Source organism: Colossoma macropomum, unplaced genomic scaffold (genome assembly GCF_904425465.1).
Source record: "Colossoma macropomum unplaced genomic scaffold, Colossoma_macropomum, whole genome shotgun sequence".
In the NCBI taxonomy this organism is placed as follows: Eukaryota; Metazoa; Chordata; class Actinopteri; order Characiformes; family Serrasalmidae; genus Colossoma; species Colossoma macropomum.
Window position 1 is genome coordinate 2,617,864 of NW_023494809.1, and position 18,265 is coordinate 2,636,128.

The 18,265-nt window shown below is 38.4% G+C and overlaps 1 protein-coding gene across 1 annotated transcript in view; it reads left to right on the top strand.

Annotated features, from left to right (window-relative positions):
* The window catches only part of itga8 (integrin, alpha 8), a 154,880-nt gene that overhangs the window by 130,136 nt on the left and 6,479 nt on the right, over positions 1 to 18,265 (top strand). Inside the window, exons 26-29 of the mRNA XM_036558569.1 lie at positions 2,181 to 2,339; positions 9,267 to 9,380; positions 13,532 to 13,645; positions 16,033 to 16,134. Of these exons, the coding sequence (XP_036414462.1) occupies positions 2,181 to 2,339; positions 9,267 to 9,380; positions 13,532 to 13,645; positions 16,033 to 16,134 (489 nt within the window). The remainder of the gene's footprint in view (positions 1 to 2,180; positions 2,340 to 9,266; positions 9,381 to 13,531; positions 13,646 to 16,032; positions 16,135 to 18,265) is intronic.

Consider the following 18,265-nt stretch of genomic DNA (forward strand, 5'->3'; position numbering starts at 1 on the left):
ATAAAGCCTGAAATAATATGTCGGGTCAGATTTTGAAAAATCAATATTATGCCGATGAAGAGATAATTACAATAGTGAATAATTCACTTGCATACATAAGTTTTGCCTGAGTTGTTTTTGAATACTCTTCCAACGCACTTGCAACCATCAGATTCATCTACTTGGGGAAGGGAACAAGATGTTCTTGCTCACGCTGGGTGCAGGTACACATTTCCACCAGAGAGGTCTCCAAAACCCCCAAAACCTTACATAGTGTAGCTTTAAAATGTGCCTTTAAATTCACTTATTTTTTAGCATATTTTAAACACCACCAAAATATTTTATAATGCTATATATTTTATTCATCCTACAAGAGAAATTTGTCATTTTGTTGCCTAACCTTATGTTCATATTAGGAGGCGACAAGTCTCTTGAAATTTGTGGGCGCAGCTCTTGTTGTTGCATGAGGGCATGAACACTGATGAGCCTCTGACAAGCAAGTGTTTTATATATATTGCCAAGTTTATATATTTCTCTTCCATATTTTGAATGAAACTATTAGGAATAGGAACGAAATGCTGCTAAGAATAAAAAGTTGGGGGACCAGGCTGGGGACCTCAGACCCCGTGTCTACGATTGGTCCGAGGATTTTGTTTAAGCCAATCGTTTAGATTGTCGCTTCACCGCATCATAGTTCATTTAAATGAAGCTGAGAAAATTTCAACTCGATGGGTCACTGTGTGGCTGGGTTGACTGCTGCTTGTCGCATCTTCAAATCGTGTACTCCCCTAGGAAATAACTGGACGCCTGTCGCTTTGTGTCCTGCTAGTGTGAAAGTATGATAACTATACCTGGTCAGGGAGCAGCACCAGCAGAGCAGCACCCAAGAGCATAGCCAGGTATACCAAGGCAGTCCTGAGATTTGAACCTACAACCTTCAGTTTATTGGCTCACCTCTCATACAACTAGGCCTCACCCAACCCTAACTGTCCCTTGGAACACAAATGAAAACTTTGGCCAAAATAAAATTCTCAGGCTATTTTCAGGCTTGGGTGTGTTGTTTTAAAGTCTATGTTCCAGCACTATGTACGTAGTTCCTCCTGTCACATTTGTGTATTATTGCTATTTTTAAATTCTAAATCATACCAAAATAAATTGAATTTAGAGAATTGGTGATGCACTGAATCATTTCATAAAGAATTATAATAGATACAGACTCCTACATCACAATCACACAGGCCAATGCAGCTATTGCTATAGAGTCAACCTAATCTCATTATCTGTGAGCAGATGTCAGGAATTGTAAAAGAGCCATAGGATGCTTTCACATACCTCTCTAAACCAGGCTTCAATTTGACGAGCCACTTGATTTCCACCCAGAGTTAACTGACGAGAAGCTGGCTTTAAAAAAAGCTTTCAAAGAAAAAAGAGGAACAGAGAGGATATTCAATAGCAGAACTGGACTTCAAAAGCGTGTCCCGTGGTCACGGATTATTTCTCTTATTGCTTGTTTGTCTTTGAAAATAGAGTCGACCTCTTTTCGCGGAGGAAGGGCCGCAGCGAGCGCGGCCTGTCCTGCAGCTAATAATTGTTTTAATTGGCTGTAATGTTAGCCAGACGCTTTTCGGCTGCTTCATGTCAGACTTTGGAGTGTGAGCATGTTTTGCTTAGCCAGGTTGCATTCCATTCTGAGCAGTGCTGGATGCTAAAGCTAAGTACTGCGCTCTGGTTTCAGCTCAGCACGTTCTAATACCTGTCAATTGCTGTAAGAATGTTGTTGTTGGTTCTGCTTAGGTTAGTAGGAAATTGACCACTGACCAGTGATGGGTAATGTTACTGCTACGGCATGCAAAGATATTTTAGATAATTTTAGGCTTCCAACTTTGTGGCAGCAGTTTGGAGAAGGCCTTTTCTATTCCATCTGAACCAGGCAGACTCCGTATTAATGGTTGGGCCATCTCTATGTTAATGCCCGTGTTTTTGGAATGGGATGTCCAACAAGCTCATATACGTGTGATGGTCAAGTGTCTACAAACCTTTGGCCATATGATCAGCCCCAGATATCCATATATTCGTATAACCACAGCCATCCTTATGTGGTAAGCATCTGACTAATCATTCTTTAGGATGGATCCTTCACCAGCCGATTGACTAATCCAATTTTCTGTCATTCTTCTTGTCCCAATCCCACACTGACTCAGTTGCACAACAAAGGCCCCAGTTCGTTGAGCGGTACAGTGTTGGAGGTGGGCTGGCCCAGTCGCCATCGAGAGGAACATCTGCTCTACGCCATGCAAATCATCACTGATGGACCAATCCATTGCCACGCCAACGGCACCCTCAACCCGTTGGAGCTGGAGGTAACACACACACACACACACATCCAAACAGAGATGAAGCCATTTTTGTTTGCCTGCAATTTTAACCATATTTATTGTGGAAGATGAGGATATTTAGATTGCATAGTGGTGGTTCCATTTTAGATTTTGTTCTGAATCTGGGGGAAAAAAAAATTGTTTACAGTAGTGATATAGTTGAGCTGAGCTGCTATCCGTCAGGTGCTTCACTGTTTTTTTTCTTTTTTTTGGCCTGGTACATCTAATATTTAACATAATCTGTTCACAAATACATAATTCTCTGCTGAAATAATACGATAGTCATGGTCATCAGGTTTACTATTACGTAACTTCACTATACACCATTCTTTTTGGTATTGTGCTGGGCTTGGCAGCTGTGACCATCAGACTGAAGGCTCGGACATTTCTGTAAGCTACAAGAATTTGCCTGTTGTTGATCAATTGCTTCGCAACTGTTTAGGATGACTTCTTTTCTTTGAATTGTTTTATGTTATAATTTTATATGGTTTAAATGTATAATTTAGTGATCATTTCACTTTTTAGGCCATTCATTAATTTGCGGGATTTCTCTATATGCATGTTTCATCCCGCTCCCGCCTGCAGTTGGCTGACTACCCACCCGCTTCTGCACACAACACAGAAAAATTAGTCCCATGCCGCAAGATATTGTGGTGGGTCCCGCGGGTCCAGGGAGTGCAGACCTACTTCACGTCCATAACCATATAAGTCCCTTATTGAAGCACAGAAGAATCGAATATGATCAAATGAACTCTCCTCCGATGATGCAAATGTTCAGTTCAGTAGTATTTGTATAGAACTTTTTATAGCATGGACCCAAAGCAGCTGTCCAGAAATGCAGGTTCAGACCCAGTTAACCTGCACATAACCAGAGTATTGCCAACAAAAACAGTGGCCTGATGAACATGAAGATGAGAACCCCCCCCCCAAAAGCACTGAGGCCCCACTCACACCTGGTATTAACATACATCTTGTTTAAGCCTGTTATAAATGAACAGCACATGGCACAGCTGGGGCCCAGTGTTTCTCAGAGATGTGTTGTGATCCAGTCACTTTGGAAGTTGATTCGCTATGCCTTCACAGCAGAGACAAAATCAGCTTCTTTGCATTGCTTTTTTTTTCTTCTCCCTTGTTTATGAGTTGCAATTGCAGTTCATGCAATAACCAGTATAAATGAACCAATGCAGTGGTGCCCTTCCCGTCACAAAGTCTGACCATAAGTGATCACTGGAGACAAATTTGAGATGCATGGAAATGCCAGGTGTAAACGACTATATGTCTCAGTGTCCACTTGCGATCAGATCACTCAAGACAGATGTTAATATTAAGTGTGAACACAGACAGGAGCCAAGACTTACTTAACGCCCAGTCAAAACAAGAATTCATTACAAGTTTAGTGTGTTGTCTTCATTATAGCTTCTATTCTTTTTCAGAAGACTTACTTTCAGGGTTTCAAAGAAATCTGCCAGAGTATTTTTCTGACATTTTCAGATCTGAAGCAGGAGTGGTGTTTGACCTGCTCCTCTCGCTCAAGGATAAAAGCTTTCAGTACTCGGTTATCTGACAGTTTTGCTGGTCTACCAGGTTTTACACAATTGTCGGAAATACCATGTTCTCAATATTTCTTTACAATGTTTTGCACTCAACCTCTGAAAGGGTAACTTTGCACTATTTCTAATAGTCCATACCATAATAAAACATTAATAAAAAAAACATTACTGCTGTTATTATTAACAATAAAAATCTAGAAATTTTTAAAAAGAACATACTTTTTTTCTGGCCATGAAAACATATATGTAATAAAAATGTGCAAAAATGCAAAATATAAATTAATATATTCATCCAAGAACCAGAGAATCCTATAAGCTAAACCTAACAATGTACACTAATCGTAAACGTCTTAATGATTATTGAGTCATTCTATGGAAACAGGGACACTCATTTTTGTGTCCCTAGCATTTACAGATATATTACACTTTAAAACATGTTGGGGTTACAATTTATTTATATTTTAAAATAAAAAAGTCAGTTTAACAATCACACCTTCTTGAGCCTCAATTTAGCAATATTGGATTTTAAATCAATTATCTAGAATTCCAAGCACCACAGAAGAGCTCGTCCCCACAGTCATGTGTGAAGGCTGAGGCCATATTTTGGAGTAAAAAACATGTTTTTCTGCTATTTTAACTGCAATAATCTATACATGACTATGAAATATATGATTTAAACGACATAAAGAAAACAAATGGCAAGTAAATATTGTAAAATATATAATGAAAGCTTCTCAGGAGTCGTGTCTCTGGTGTTACCGTGTAAGAAAAAATCTCTTATTTTGAAATAAAAATCACACTGATGACATCACTTGACTTCCTTTTACCTATTTTCTGAGGATCTATGAAGAAAAGCTCACAGTGAGTCCACTGTGTCTTTCAGTTATCAGAGATTTTCTCATTTAGCTCATGATTTCATATGAAACTTTTAGCTGAAGTCTCTGGTGTGACCGACTTTATTCTTAGACAATTGTGAAAAAATAGAATACAAATGGATTAAATTACGTATTTTAGTGGATGTTCCATGATTGACAACATGTGGTTTGATGCTCTGTAGCAGCCATTTTGTAAAATGCATTTTTCATTAAAGTGTCTCTGGTGTTACCTTTCTTATGTGTAACACCAATGACGATCAGTAACACCAGTGAGTCCTATAGATAGACAGAAAAAGTGGGCGTTTCTGTAGAATGACCCTGATAGTAATGAGTAGTATTTTCGCAATAGGAAATACTAGTATCATCATTGTGCTAATGTAGCTGTTAGCTTTTTAGAGATTGTGGCTGAACTATCCCATTAAGAACTGAAAGCTTTCTCCCAGAGGGGGAGGTGAAGGCTGAGATGTAGGAGGAGGGGCTGGTTCTTGTCCAGTCAAGGCCAGACTAGTTGTCCCCACCACTCTGGGGGCAACAGGGGGTCCAGCTGCCTGCCTGCTTAGTCAAAAATCACCTCCAGCTGCTGGAAAAGTGCATTTTTTTCCTTCTTATCATGATGCCTTGAACTCCTTCTCTTTTGCTTTGTCTATGTCTTATTCATGAACTCACATAGACATAAACAGGGACAGTTTCAGTCTCTCTTGACCATTCCATTGTCTCAAGTTAGTCTGTAGTCTCAGGTTTATAATCAGCCACAAATCGAACACAAAAATGCTGCTAGTACGAAGTTCTTTTGCTTACATTACATCCAGTAAATACATCTCTGCTCATGTACATTAACTGTCAAATGTTTGGAGATGCCTAGCTTTTCAAAAAGCATAACATACAGATAAATATACACAATCAGGTCCATAAATATTTGGACATCAACAAAGTTATTGTTATTTTAGCTGTCTACCACAGCATATTGGAGCTGAAATAAAATGAATATGAGCTCAGAGAGCATAGTTTTAATGTAAAATGAGAATATTTACTTCCAAATCAGGCAAATTGGGTAGGAATTACAACCATTTTCATACATAGCCCCCCCCTTGGATAAATTCGTTGTTCAACTGTTCCATGTCTAGGTTAGTATTATCCCCTCATTATCTTACTTACAAGTATATGAAGCAAGACATCATTAGGCTGAAAAATCAAAGCAAACCCCTCAGGACGACAGCGAAAAGCTTAAATGTGGCCAAATCAACTATTTCTTAAAAAGAAAGAACAGATTGATGAGCTCAGAAACCCCAAAAGGCCCAAATGACCACAGAAAACAACTGTGGTGGATAACAGAAGAATTCTTTCTTTGGTGAAGAGAAACCCCTTCACAACAGTTGGCCAGATGAAAAACATCTTCCAGGAGGGAGGCGTATCTGTGTCAAAGTCAACAATGAAGACTTTACCAGAGTAAATACCGAGGGTTTGCCACAAGATGTAAACCGTTGGTAAGCCTCAGAAACAAAAAGTTTAGGTTAAAGTTTGCCAAAAACATGCTGTCCAGTGTAGTATGCCAATCCACTGATCTTCGCTGGGAACGGTGATGTGTTTTGCTCGTAAATGATAATTCAGAATCAGTTGACTTCCATGATAAATTGACCACTGTAATAGGTGGAAAATTTGCCAGTTTAAAAGCCATATTTGGACAAGAGGGCTACGGTCACAGAGTCACAGTAACAGCGAGTGAACGGCTGGGTTTCAGCCTGAACTACTATTGATGTTTCAAAGGAGCTTAACTAAGAAACCCATAAAAAAAATCTTAATGACGTTAATAGGGTGTTAACTTTATATTGTGTTTACTTATATATCATCTCTGCATGACAAAAACCTTTCGCCCCCTTGTATCCCCAAAAATCCTGTATCTGAATAACTTTACAGCAGAAGCAAAAACTTTCAATGTAAGATTTTATTACAAGTAATTTTGGGTAATTTTTTTGGTCTGATCATTAAATTTTCAGATAATCAGATTTCATCATCAGATATCGCCAATGACTTACAAGTAAGCAGATGATGATGCTTCAAAGATGATAATCACCATGTTTGGAAAGAACATTGATAGTGATCTAAAGAGTAAAACGTGGCTGTGGCTTCAGAACTACTCACTCACTCACGCTCATTAGCATTGGGTGCTTTTAGCATGCAAGTTGTTTTCATCATGAACTTTTTATGCAATGCCGAGACCAGCTGGTGTTTGCAAACTTCAGAACAAGCGTCAAAAATGTAGATGTCGTATTTTGTTCCAGCAGTGACGGTGTCATATAACATTACACAAAAAGCTGTTTAGATCTTTTCATTTTTTCTTTGCAAAAACTACAACATTGATGGAACATATTTAAAAAGACTTTGGGAATAAAAGAAAATGCTACACTTTTTTGCTTCTCAGTAAATTAAACCACCTTTGCTTTTAACAACAGTTCGGAAAAGAAAAGTGTTAAATCATTATTTAGTCAAAACCTGCTCCTCATATCATGGAAGATATTTTGTTGAACATGAAGGTGCAAATTAGAAAATATACCATAAACAGTAAAGTGTATGTGGTATATTTTTATATGGAAATCAATGGTATATATGGTCTGGTATGTAATATAGTATATTGTATGTTATATAAAGTCTTAGGAACATATATCACATGTGCCTATTAGCACTGGGTCTTATTAGCATGCAAGCGGCTTTTGTGTGTGTCATTTTAAGAGAAGAAACAGTCGTGAACCCACACCAGCAGGAGCACACAAACAGAAATTTGGTTTTTCAGGCCAGGAAAGGTTATGCATAATAATTAGTGCTGAAAAAGTCATGGACCTTCATGGATTTTCCCCATGTGGTTTGTCAATTTCATCACATTTGAAACCTTGTCTACATCGCAAATAAACTAATGTAGCTGCGCATTGGAGTAGTCAATTTGTCACGCCTCCCTCCGACTCTGCTGCTACTCAGACTCATGTGCTCCCAAAGTCCAACTCCCAGAATTCAGAAGAGGATGAAAATTTTAACAATAGTTTGGAAAAGAAAACTGTTAAATCATTACAAACCCAGCCCCTCATATCAAGGAAGATACTCTGATGAACAGGAAGTAAAAAAAAATATACCATGTACAGTTGAGTGTATATGATATATTTTTATACTGAAATCAATGGTACGTATGGTATGGTATATAATATGGTATATAGTATGGCATATAAAGTCTTAGGCACCTGTGCACATTATTTAAAACCTTCTATCTTGGCAATAAGTCTATTTGTGCTTGTAAAAACATGATACTTCGTTTCGAATGGATGCAAAAAAGCACAGTAAAAAAAAAATGCAGTAAAAAGTAGCAAGACTTTCTTTTCGAAAAAATATCTTGTGAGCAATTCCATAGATTTGTTCAATTCCATCAGCAGTATAATTAACATAACGCTGTTTGTCAGAACAAAACCTTGTATCTCCAAAATGGTAACTTTACAGGAGAAGGAAAAAACCTACACTACTTTTAATGTAAGTCAATGGAACCAGAAGTTTTTCCAAGTCATTTTGGGTCGTTTCTTTTGGTCCATTCATCATGAAATTTACACACAATGTAAAGGTCAACAGGTATTTTCAAATAATGTCAAAAACCAAAAAAACAACAAAAATGGAGATATGAGGTTTTGTTCCAACAGCAACGATAATTAAGATCTGATTAGTCAAACCGGTTATTGGGGGACTATAATACTTGCCTGAAAAGAGGTTTGGAAGTATTGATGTTATTTGTGTTTATTGTAATATTAGTGTTTTTTCTGAACAGATAGGTGCTTAGCAACCAAATAAATATCATTTTACACTAAATTACAAACTTTTGCATATACTGTACATATACAAGTATACAAAATATTACTCAATTGAAAAATAATAGGGAAAGTTTAATTTAGGGCATCAGATTTCAAGAGAAGGAAAAAGGGTCCTCAAACTTGTGAAAGGCAGTGTAAGTGCTATTTCCCAGAAGCCTTCTGGTTTCGTAGCAGTGGTTATAAGGCATTACAAGCGTTTTAAGCCTCCTAAATGGATTGTGTGTCCACACTATACTTGGAGGTTCAAAGCTGTTAAAGTCCGTCTTGACCTTCAGCTGCTTTACTGGTGACTTCAGAGGAGAAAGACGAGCCGTTCAGGGCTTTGATCTGAACACAACACAAATGTGTGCTGACCACATGATGTTACGCAGGCCATCTATTAATACGCGTCGTGCTGACGCTGTTTCCTTCGGATGGTTTCTGTAGGGCTCCTGTTATTGTGTTTCTGCATACAGTACCCAGAAATCCCTGCAATGCATATAAACAAATGAAAAAGTCTGCAGTGCAGGACAAAAGCAATTATGTTAGCATGTCCTTCAAGTTTGTGGTTGTACTTACAGATGTCTCTTATGCCTTTGATGTGTTTGATGTTCTCTCTCTCTCTCTCTCTTTCTCTCTTTCTCTCTCTCTCTCTCTCTCTCTCAGACCTCCACTCTACAGGACACTCCAGAGCTTTTGGGTTTTCTGCGGAACAGCAGCAGCCCCACCCGTCGCAGACGATCTGTCACCAGCACACAGAGCTACAGCAGCAAAACACTGGTACGCACACTTATTCACGCTGGCTTGGGCGATATTCAGTTTTCAAAATCACCAATATGTCTTTCTTAAATATTCCAATAGACTATATTACCATTCATATTCAGAAATAAATAGATGTTTAACATACAGGCATATACAGGCCTCATTACAACAAATATAGTTTTGTCATAAGGTACGACAGAATAATCAGATATGGCTAGTGACTGACAGGTAAGCAGATGCTTCAAAGGTGTTAATCGCCATGTTGGGAAAGAATATTGATGGAGAAGAGTAAATCATGTGGATGTTGCTTTTGAACCACTCATTCACTTGTGCCCATTAGCACTGGGTCCTATAAGCATGCAAGTGGCTTTTTTTGTGCAAAGAAACAGTCGTGAACCCACACCAGCAGGAGCACACAAATAGAAATTCAGTTTTAAAGGCCTGGAAAAGTTATGCACAATAATAAGTGCTAGAAAAGTCATGGACTTGGATTTTCCCCATGTGGTTTGTCATTTCATCATATTTAAAACACTGAGTGTGTTTACATGCACTTAGTAATCTGATAACTGCAGACAGTCAGATTTTGTCGGTAATCCGATCAACACATTCACATGCACTTGAGTAATCAGATAATGGGGAACTCCAGGTCTACACGAGTGAGGCTGTAATCGGATTTCTGCTTTGCAAACAGTCAGTAAACTCACAGAAGAAGACGTGACGTAAATGTAACGCAAAACTCAAACTTCATGCTGCTGCTTTTTTTTTTCAAAGGTGCCATTTTACCAAAAATATGAACATACATCATCTAGAAGATGAGAAATATTTAAATCTTTCATTTCGTCAAGCATGTATTTGGTTTCAGCAACGCTTCAAAATTGTTTTGCTGCGTCTCGCGCCAACAGTGCTTGCTTATTTCCTGCACCGCCATCTCTTCTCACGCATGCGCACACTGAGAAATCAGAAAGAAATCAGAGTAAGAGCACTGAGAAATCTGATTACTGAGATAAAATCCAGCTCTCTTTATCAGATTCCTTAATCAGACTCCTAGATCGGAGTATGGTGTTTACATGACCATTTGAATAATCAGATAACTGCAGAAATCTGATTATGATTGTTCAGTGCATGTAAACGCACTCACTGTTTACATCGCAAAAAGATAATGGAGCTACATGTTGGACTAGTCAATTTGTCATGCCTCCCTCCGACTCTCCTGCTACTCAGACTCTTGTGCTCCCAAAATTCAGAGGAGGATCACATGACTCAGAACTCTCAGGCACCATCCTATCCTAGAACATTGATGTAGTGAGTAAAATGACAGATCAGTTCTCATATTGGAGAGTTACACCTGGTGAAGATGTTCAAAGACAGGTCAAATTTAAAGTTCACTTGTAGTTATTCCAGTTAAACTGCTGTCACGTGTTTTTGTGAAGTTTTAATATTTAAACAATAATGACACTTCTGACCACAGCACACGTTTCCGCTCAGTCTCAGTCCATCACAGATGAGCTTTAGCCCAGAGAAGTCTGCATTTTGGGATGTTGTTGATGTATGACTTCCGCTTTGCATAGAAGAGTTTTTGGCTACCAGGCTGAAGTGGTCCAAATCTGATTTTTTGCCCTAATGTGACTCAGATCTGATGTTTTCAGGGCTGTGTGGACACAAATCTGATCTTTTCAAATCCAACCGGAGCACCTTTCATATGTGGTCCTAGATCGGATACGTATCTGATTTGTGGCCATGCGACCTTAATGTGACCCTCAGATCTGAATTCATGTGCTTTTTTCCACTGCTCCATCATTCAGCGTTACCATGGCAGCAGCGCCAAACAGAAGTTAAAGCCTGAAACGGTGGAAAAGCAGCTCATCTCACCTTTTTCTCCTTCGTCTCGCTCTAATAATGAAGCTGAGAGCTGATCAGAGTTAATTATCTTCTCAGCGAAGCTCGTTCTGCTCGTTAGTTTGTGCTGATGATGAACGTGATTCATTCACGTGACGTTACTGAGTAGGATGAGCTCATGAAGGGTCATTTCAGGACGCCGGTTCGTCACATTAATGAATCAAGTTGATGAGGTAAAATATTAAATATCTCTTCTTTGTGCTGTTTTCAATTAAATCCTGGTAAGTGACGATTAACAAATGACTGTTTTTGTTTGCATTTTACCTCCTGTCCCAACCTTTTTGGGATTGGGTTTGTACATCACAGAAGAGTTGTGGAATTCCGCTGTTTAAAGAGTGTGCGGATAGCAGCTAATGTTAGCTCCCTGGCATTTGTACACAGCACTTTATTTGTGATAATGAAAAAAATGTTTGTGTCTAACACTCATGTAACAGCAACAGGTAAAGATGTGGGTAATTTAAGCCAATCGAACCAGACCTACACTATATGGCTGGGTGAGTTTGATGTGGAAGAAACTGACTGGCCGTCACCGAGCCCTGACCTCAACCCCATCCAACACCTTCGGGATGAACTAGAACAGAGATTGTGAGCCAGGCCCTCTCGTCCAACATCAGTGTCTGACCTCACAAATGCTCTTCTGGAAGAACGGGCAAAAATTCCCACAGACAAACTCCAAAATGTTGTAGAAAGCCCAGAAGAGTGGAAGCTGTTTATAGCTGCAAAGGAGTGATCAACTCCATATTAACACTCCCGTAGGTATAATGTGTAGGTGTCCAAATACTTTTCTCCTTATAGTGTATGGTGCCAGACAGACCAGCATAGCAGGGGGGGGTATGCCACGGTCACCACATTGCCTAAAACATGCACATTTAATGAATCACTGTCTCAATGCAAAAGCAATGTCATTGGTCAAAACCATTGACATTACATTAAAAGTCTAAACACACACATGCTTCTCTATCCACAGTCCACACACACAAATCACTTGATTCCCACAGCGTGGGAACAGTCACTTAAATATGACGTGTTGACTCTTAAGTTCAGGTTGACATGTGTTATGGGGACCTAAATGACCTCTAGGGGTCAGTTCACCTGTAAATCTCAGATCTGGACATTCATCGCTCACACTGTGCTGCCCAGAGCTGCCTCTGCATGGAGTGGTGTGTGTGTGTGTGTGTGTGTGCATGTGTGTCTGTGCACCAGCTGGTGTCAGTCACATGTTAGGAAAAGATAAGGTAAAGGTAAAGGTCACACATGCACACATATTCGGTCAGGATGACTATAGACTGTAGTCATGGATGCGTTTACATGCACTTAATAATCCGATAACTACAGAAAATCTGATGTTGTCAGTGATCCAATCAAAATGTTTACATACACTTGAGTAATCAGATAATGGGGAAATTCCAGGTCTACATAAATCAGATAGTAATCAGATTTCTGCTTTGCAACCAGCCAATAAACTCACGGAAGAAGTCGTGACGTAAACATAATGTAAAACTCAAACTTAACGCAGCAGCTTTTTTTTTTTTAAAAAAATGAGATGAAGAATATTTAAATCATTCATTTCGTGTTTGGTTTCAGTGCCGCCCCCAAAACTGTTTTGCTGCGTTTCGCAATAATGCTGCTCGCCTTTTTCCGGTACGGCCATCTGTTCTCACCCATGCGCAGACTGAGAAACCCGAAAGAAATCAGAGTGAGAGTCTACATGCCCTGAGAAATCTGATTACTGAGCTAAAATCCAGCCTCTTTTCTGGATTTATTAATCGGATTTCTAGATCGGAGTATGGTGTTTACATGACCGTTTGAATAATCGAATAACTGCAGAAATCCAATGATCAGATTATTGAGTGCATGTAAACGCACTCAGTGTTGTCTTCTCACAGTGAAGGATGGACAGAAACACCTGTGGATGTTTTCAGATCTGAAGCAGCTTGATTTTCTCCTCTCTCTCAAAGATGAAGCTTTAAGTGCTGTTTATCTGACAGTTTTGGTGTCTACCAGGTCTTGCACAGTTGCTAGGAGTCTCATATTCTCTGTATCTTTTAATAATTTGCTAAACTCCTCAGAAGTATCTCATGAAAAATCGATAACTTTTTAACCATTTTGATTGAAAATGCAGTCAGGGTGACTATAGACTATATACTCAGTCTTACACTCACTGTCATATTAAATAATGAAGAGTGGTCTCTGCCTCTTATGTGTGTAGGACGTTATTATGGTGTGCTCATGTTTTGATGTCTCTCTCTCTCTCTCTCATTTTTTGTGTGTAGAATTGCTCCAATATCCATTGCCTGATGCTGAAATGCATTGTGGGTCGTTTGGATCAAGGACAGAGTGCGGTGGTCAAAGTGCGGTCAAGGCTCTGGGCTCACACCTTTTTACAGGTAACACAGCCTCCCGTATTTCTCTCTCATGCAGTGAGACACTAAATATGACACAAGTTTTTTATGGCTTAAGTCCATTCATCCAAGTACAGTCGCATGTACATGGAATTTGTCTTGGTGAAATCTAAGAAAGTTATTTAAATATATTGTCTTTGCTCATAAAGTCACCATATTTCATTAAAATAACTGCAAAAACATTGAAGTAGAAGTAAAAATTACATCTTGTAGGAGTTGATATCTTGTGAGCTAGTTAGAAAAACAAAGGGGTACATGCAAGGCAAAATAATCCCCGAAGAAAACAATTTTTTTTTTCAGATGTACAACTATTTCACCATAATCAACACTACATATAAAAACTCAGAAGACGTGTGGGTTCACTAGTGGTTTTGAATAGCAAATATAATGTTTTTATTTGTGTTGTAAGTGTCACGACTTCTGCTTCCTGTCACTACCATGCAAACAATTCTGATTCTGCTAATCAATTAAACTTCTCACATTCAACCACACTGAATAACTGACAAGTTTATATCTTAACGACTGAATTATGCAGAATTTTTTGAAACATTTGTGGAATTTCCCAACAATGCTTGTGGGTTTATTTTGTTTTTTATGCTTGTTCATTTGTTTTCATTTCTTTTCTCTTATCACTGCTCTTCCCTTCTCTTCTCTTACCTTAAACACTGTTATAATTTCCTATGTTGAGGTATTGTTGAGTTATTCAGCTATGGAAATCATGTAATTTGTTGAGATACTGAAAATAAATGGGGCCCAGTACAGATCCTGGTGGTACACCTAATAACAAATACATGCCTTAAACTGAGAAATCTTTCTACAAGCTGAGAACTGGAAGTTTGTTGTTAGTAAAGATAGATCGCCACTCCAAAGTTCAAGCAGGATAACTACAGCCTTCTTGGATCGTTGGGAAAATATATAAATCTGCAGTGCATCTCTAGGGTTCACCTTCTACAGTCATCTGAGATTGCGTGGAAAATATATAAATCTGGAGTTCATCTCTGGGGTTTACCTCAACATCTGGCTGCAAAGGAAGTGCTATGCCAATAGCTCTGTTTATTTTAGTTTGTAAGTTTGTAAAAAAAAAAAATGTATGAAAGCAACATCCCCACAGTTCATGGCTGTCATTGAACACATAATGAAGTGTTTGACTCGAACAAAGTCACTGTGATGGAGAAGAAGGTGATGTTAGCCATTGACTCATACCAAGAACATGCAGAAAAGTCTTGTACTTAACTGTTCACCTTACCCTGCTGACTCATGGCTTAATGAGGCTTAACCTTGTCACACCAAACCCCTTTAATCTTATCTCCACTTGAGAGCCCAGCAAAAAGCAGACCTCTGTGTCTGATGACGTTGAAGAAAGGTCACATTTTAAAGGAAGTCTTTAAGTCTTTGTTTTGTTGCTCTTTTGGCCGTTTCTTCTGGCTATCCATGCTGGAGCCATTACATCCCAGCAGAGTTCAGTCAAAAACTCCATCTGCCTATTACCAGCATAAACTGACTTTTTACTCCATATAGTGTGCGACTAATCTGTATTTGTTTAGTCTTTAGTTGTTCATTTGCTTTTTACTTTAGCCTCAGCTTGCCAACAGATTCATGTACGATATTATCACGCTAAAATAATATTATTAAGTACATTTACAGTTTAATATTTCAGTTAAATTTGCATCAGTGATGGCTATTCATACTTGCATTGGTTTGTAATTATCCAAAAGAAAAATGTGTAAATTAACTACACATGATTGTTCATATTTGGAATCTATTTTAACTGAAGCAAACAATGTCTCAAAATGCAGTTTGAATCCGCTGAGAATCTGCTGAGTTTTGTACCATAATGTAGTTCACTTACATAAATACCAAAAAAGAAGGGGGCCCAGTATATACACTGGTGGTACACCAGATCAAGTTCATCTCATTTGCAATGGCTGACAATTAGGAAATAAAACGATAATTACTAAGGAAGGGTCACCACCCTCAAGGAAGGGCAGAACAGATGCAGTTGTATGTGATTGTGGGAAAATACATGCATATGTAGTGATAAAAATGTACACCAAGAGTTTAGGTTAATATGGTCAGGTACGATAGGCCTTTTGCTGTCAAAGCTCTGTAGTGACTGGTTTAGAGTTATGACTGACTGTTTAACATTCAATTTAATGAAAAATAAGATGAGTGAATTACAGGACACAATGTTTTTCAGATGGTGAATTGTCCATTTTGGCATTAAATTATGATCCATTTTTAATAAATGCTCATTTGGCTCATAAATGCTTATTTGTTAATTAAACAAGCTGAAATCTGAAATAAGCAATACTGACATGTTGGTGTTTCTGTGTGTATTATATTTCAGTTAATCTAACATTTGTATCTTGCAGAGGCGGAATGACCACTACCTTCTGAACTCAACCGTGTCCTTCCAAGTAACGGGCATGCCGTATCGCATCAAGCCGCACACACTTCCCCAGCAGAGTAATTCGGTGAGCAGTAATCAGTGTGTGTGGGTGTGGGATATTGAGAGGAGGGGCCGGAAATCGGCAAATGGAGGGAAAAGAACCGTGAGAGAGGGAAAAGTAGGAATGGGGGGTGGTGTTGAATAAACACTTCTGAGGGTCAGGCCTGCTTGGCTTTGGATAGGAAGGTGAAGTGGATTATGGGGTCATAAATTCCCACCTCTTTTCTTTTCATCCAGAGTCCCAGACCATAAGGTTTAAAACAATGAAACACTGCTTAGCTCTATTTTACAAGCATATGTATTCAATCAGAATCAGAATTACCTTTAATAAGCACACACTTATCATACACATGGATTTTTCTACTGGACACGTACAGTATGTTTCTGCTCATTACAAAAAGAGTGGGACTGGTATGGTAACACTTTCTTTAGATGCTCCACTGTAGATGCTTATCTTGTTATTAACTTATATTTATGTACTTATATTAATATAACATATTTATAACTTCTCTACAAGATCCTCTACAGGGAACAATCTTGAATATGACAATTTTAGTGCACAATTTCTGTTTTTTTGCTGAGTGTAAAATATTGGAAAAAAACAAACATAAAATATCAAGTCACTGTTGTCGAAGCAAAAGCTCATATCTCCAAAATGGTAACTTTGCAGGAGAAGGAAAAAACCTACTTTACTTTTAATGTAAGTCAATGGAACCAGATTTTTTTCCAAGTCATTTTGGGTCATTTCTTTTAGTCCATTAATCATGATTTTATATCATGAAATGAAATTATGAATTTATAGCTAATGTAAAGGGCAAAAGGCATTTTCACATTATGTCTAAAACTGAAAAACAACAAAAATGGAGATACAAGGTTTTGTTCCTACAGCAGCAAAGTGTTTCATACTTTTCACACAGACCACAGTTGATTTTTGAAAATGAAAGTAAAAATATGCTACAGAGAACACATTGTGCATTTTAATACACAATTCCTGTTTATTTGCTGAATTGAATATATTGGAAAAAATGAAACAAAAACACGGCCTGTGCAAAAGTTATGGTAAGTCTGATATGTGATGCTTTTTCTCAATATATTAAACTCAGCAAAAAAATTGAAATTTTGCCCTAAGACTTGCAGAAAATGCCATATTTAATGTTATTCTCGACAGAGGACGTGTACTTATTTTCATTTAAAAAATTTTAAAAATGTGATTTGACCAGGGTGTTAAAAAAATTCACACAATAAAAAAGCTTATAAAGACAAAGAGCTTATTACTGCATCATTAAAATCTCTGCACAGGCTGCCAGTTAGTTAAAGAGCTGATTTCTAGGTATTTTAACCCGTCTATAAATCATCTAATGGCTAAATCCAACTGGCATGTCAGATGACTATGGTCATCTACTAGTTCCTAGAATTAGAAACAAGCTGCCAGAAGATCTCAAATATACTGACTGGCCAGTTCATTAAATCCGCCTCCTTGTTTATGCAATCATTGTCCATTTTATCATCTGTACTTACTATATAGGTGCACTTTGTAGTTCTACAGTTACAGACTGTAGTCCATCTGTTTCTCTCATACTTTGTTGCCCTGTTCTTCAGTGGTCAGGACCCCCATTGACCCTCACAGAGCAAGTACTATTTGGGTGGTGGATCATTCCCTGCACTGCAGTAACACCGACGTGGTTTTGGTGTGTTAGTGTGTGTTGTGCTGGTACGAGTGGATCAGACACAGCAGTGCTGCTGGAGTTTTTAAACACTGTGTCCACTCACTGTCCACTCTATTAGACACTCCTACCTTGTCAGTCCACCTTGTAGATGTAAAGTCAGAGACGGTAGTTCATCTGCTGCTGCACAGTTTGTGTTGGTCATCCTCTAGTCCTTCATCAGTGGTCACAGGACGCTGCCCACAGGACGCTGTTGGCTGGATATTTTTGGTTGGTGGACTATTCTTAGTCCAGCAGTGACACTGAGGTGTTTAAAAGCTTAATGAAGTGGCTGGTCAGTGTATGTCCCAAATGTGGCCATCTTTGAGAGCATTTTCAGATGTATATGTATTATATGTGTATATATGTATGTCGCTGCTGTCGGAAGAAAATCTTCTATCTCAGTTTTTGACATAATTTGAAAACGCCTGTTGGTGTTTATATTATGTGTAA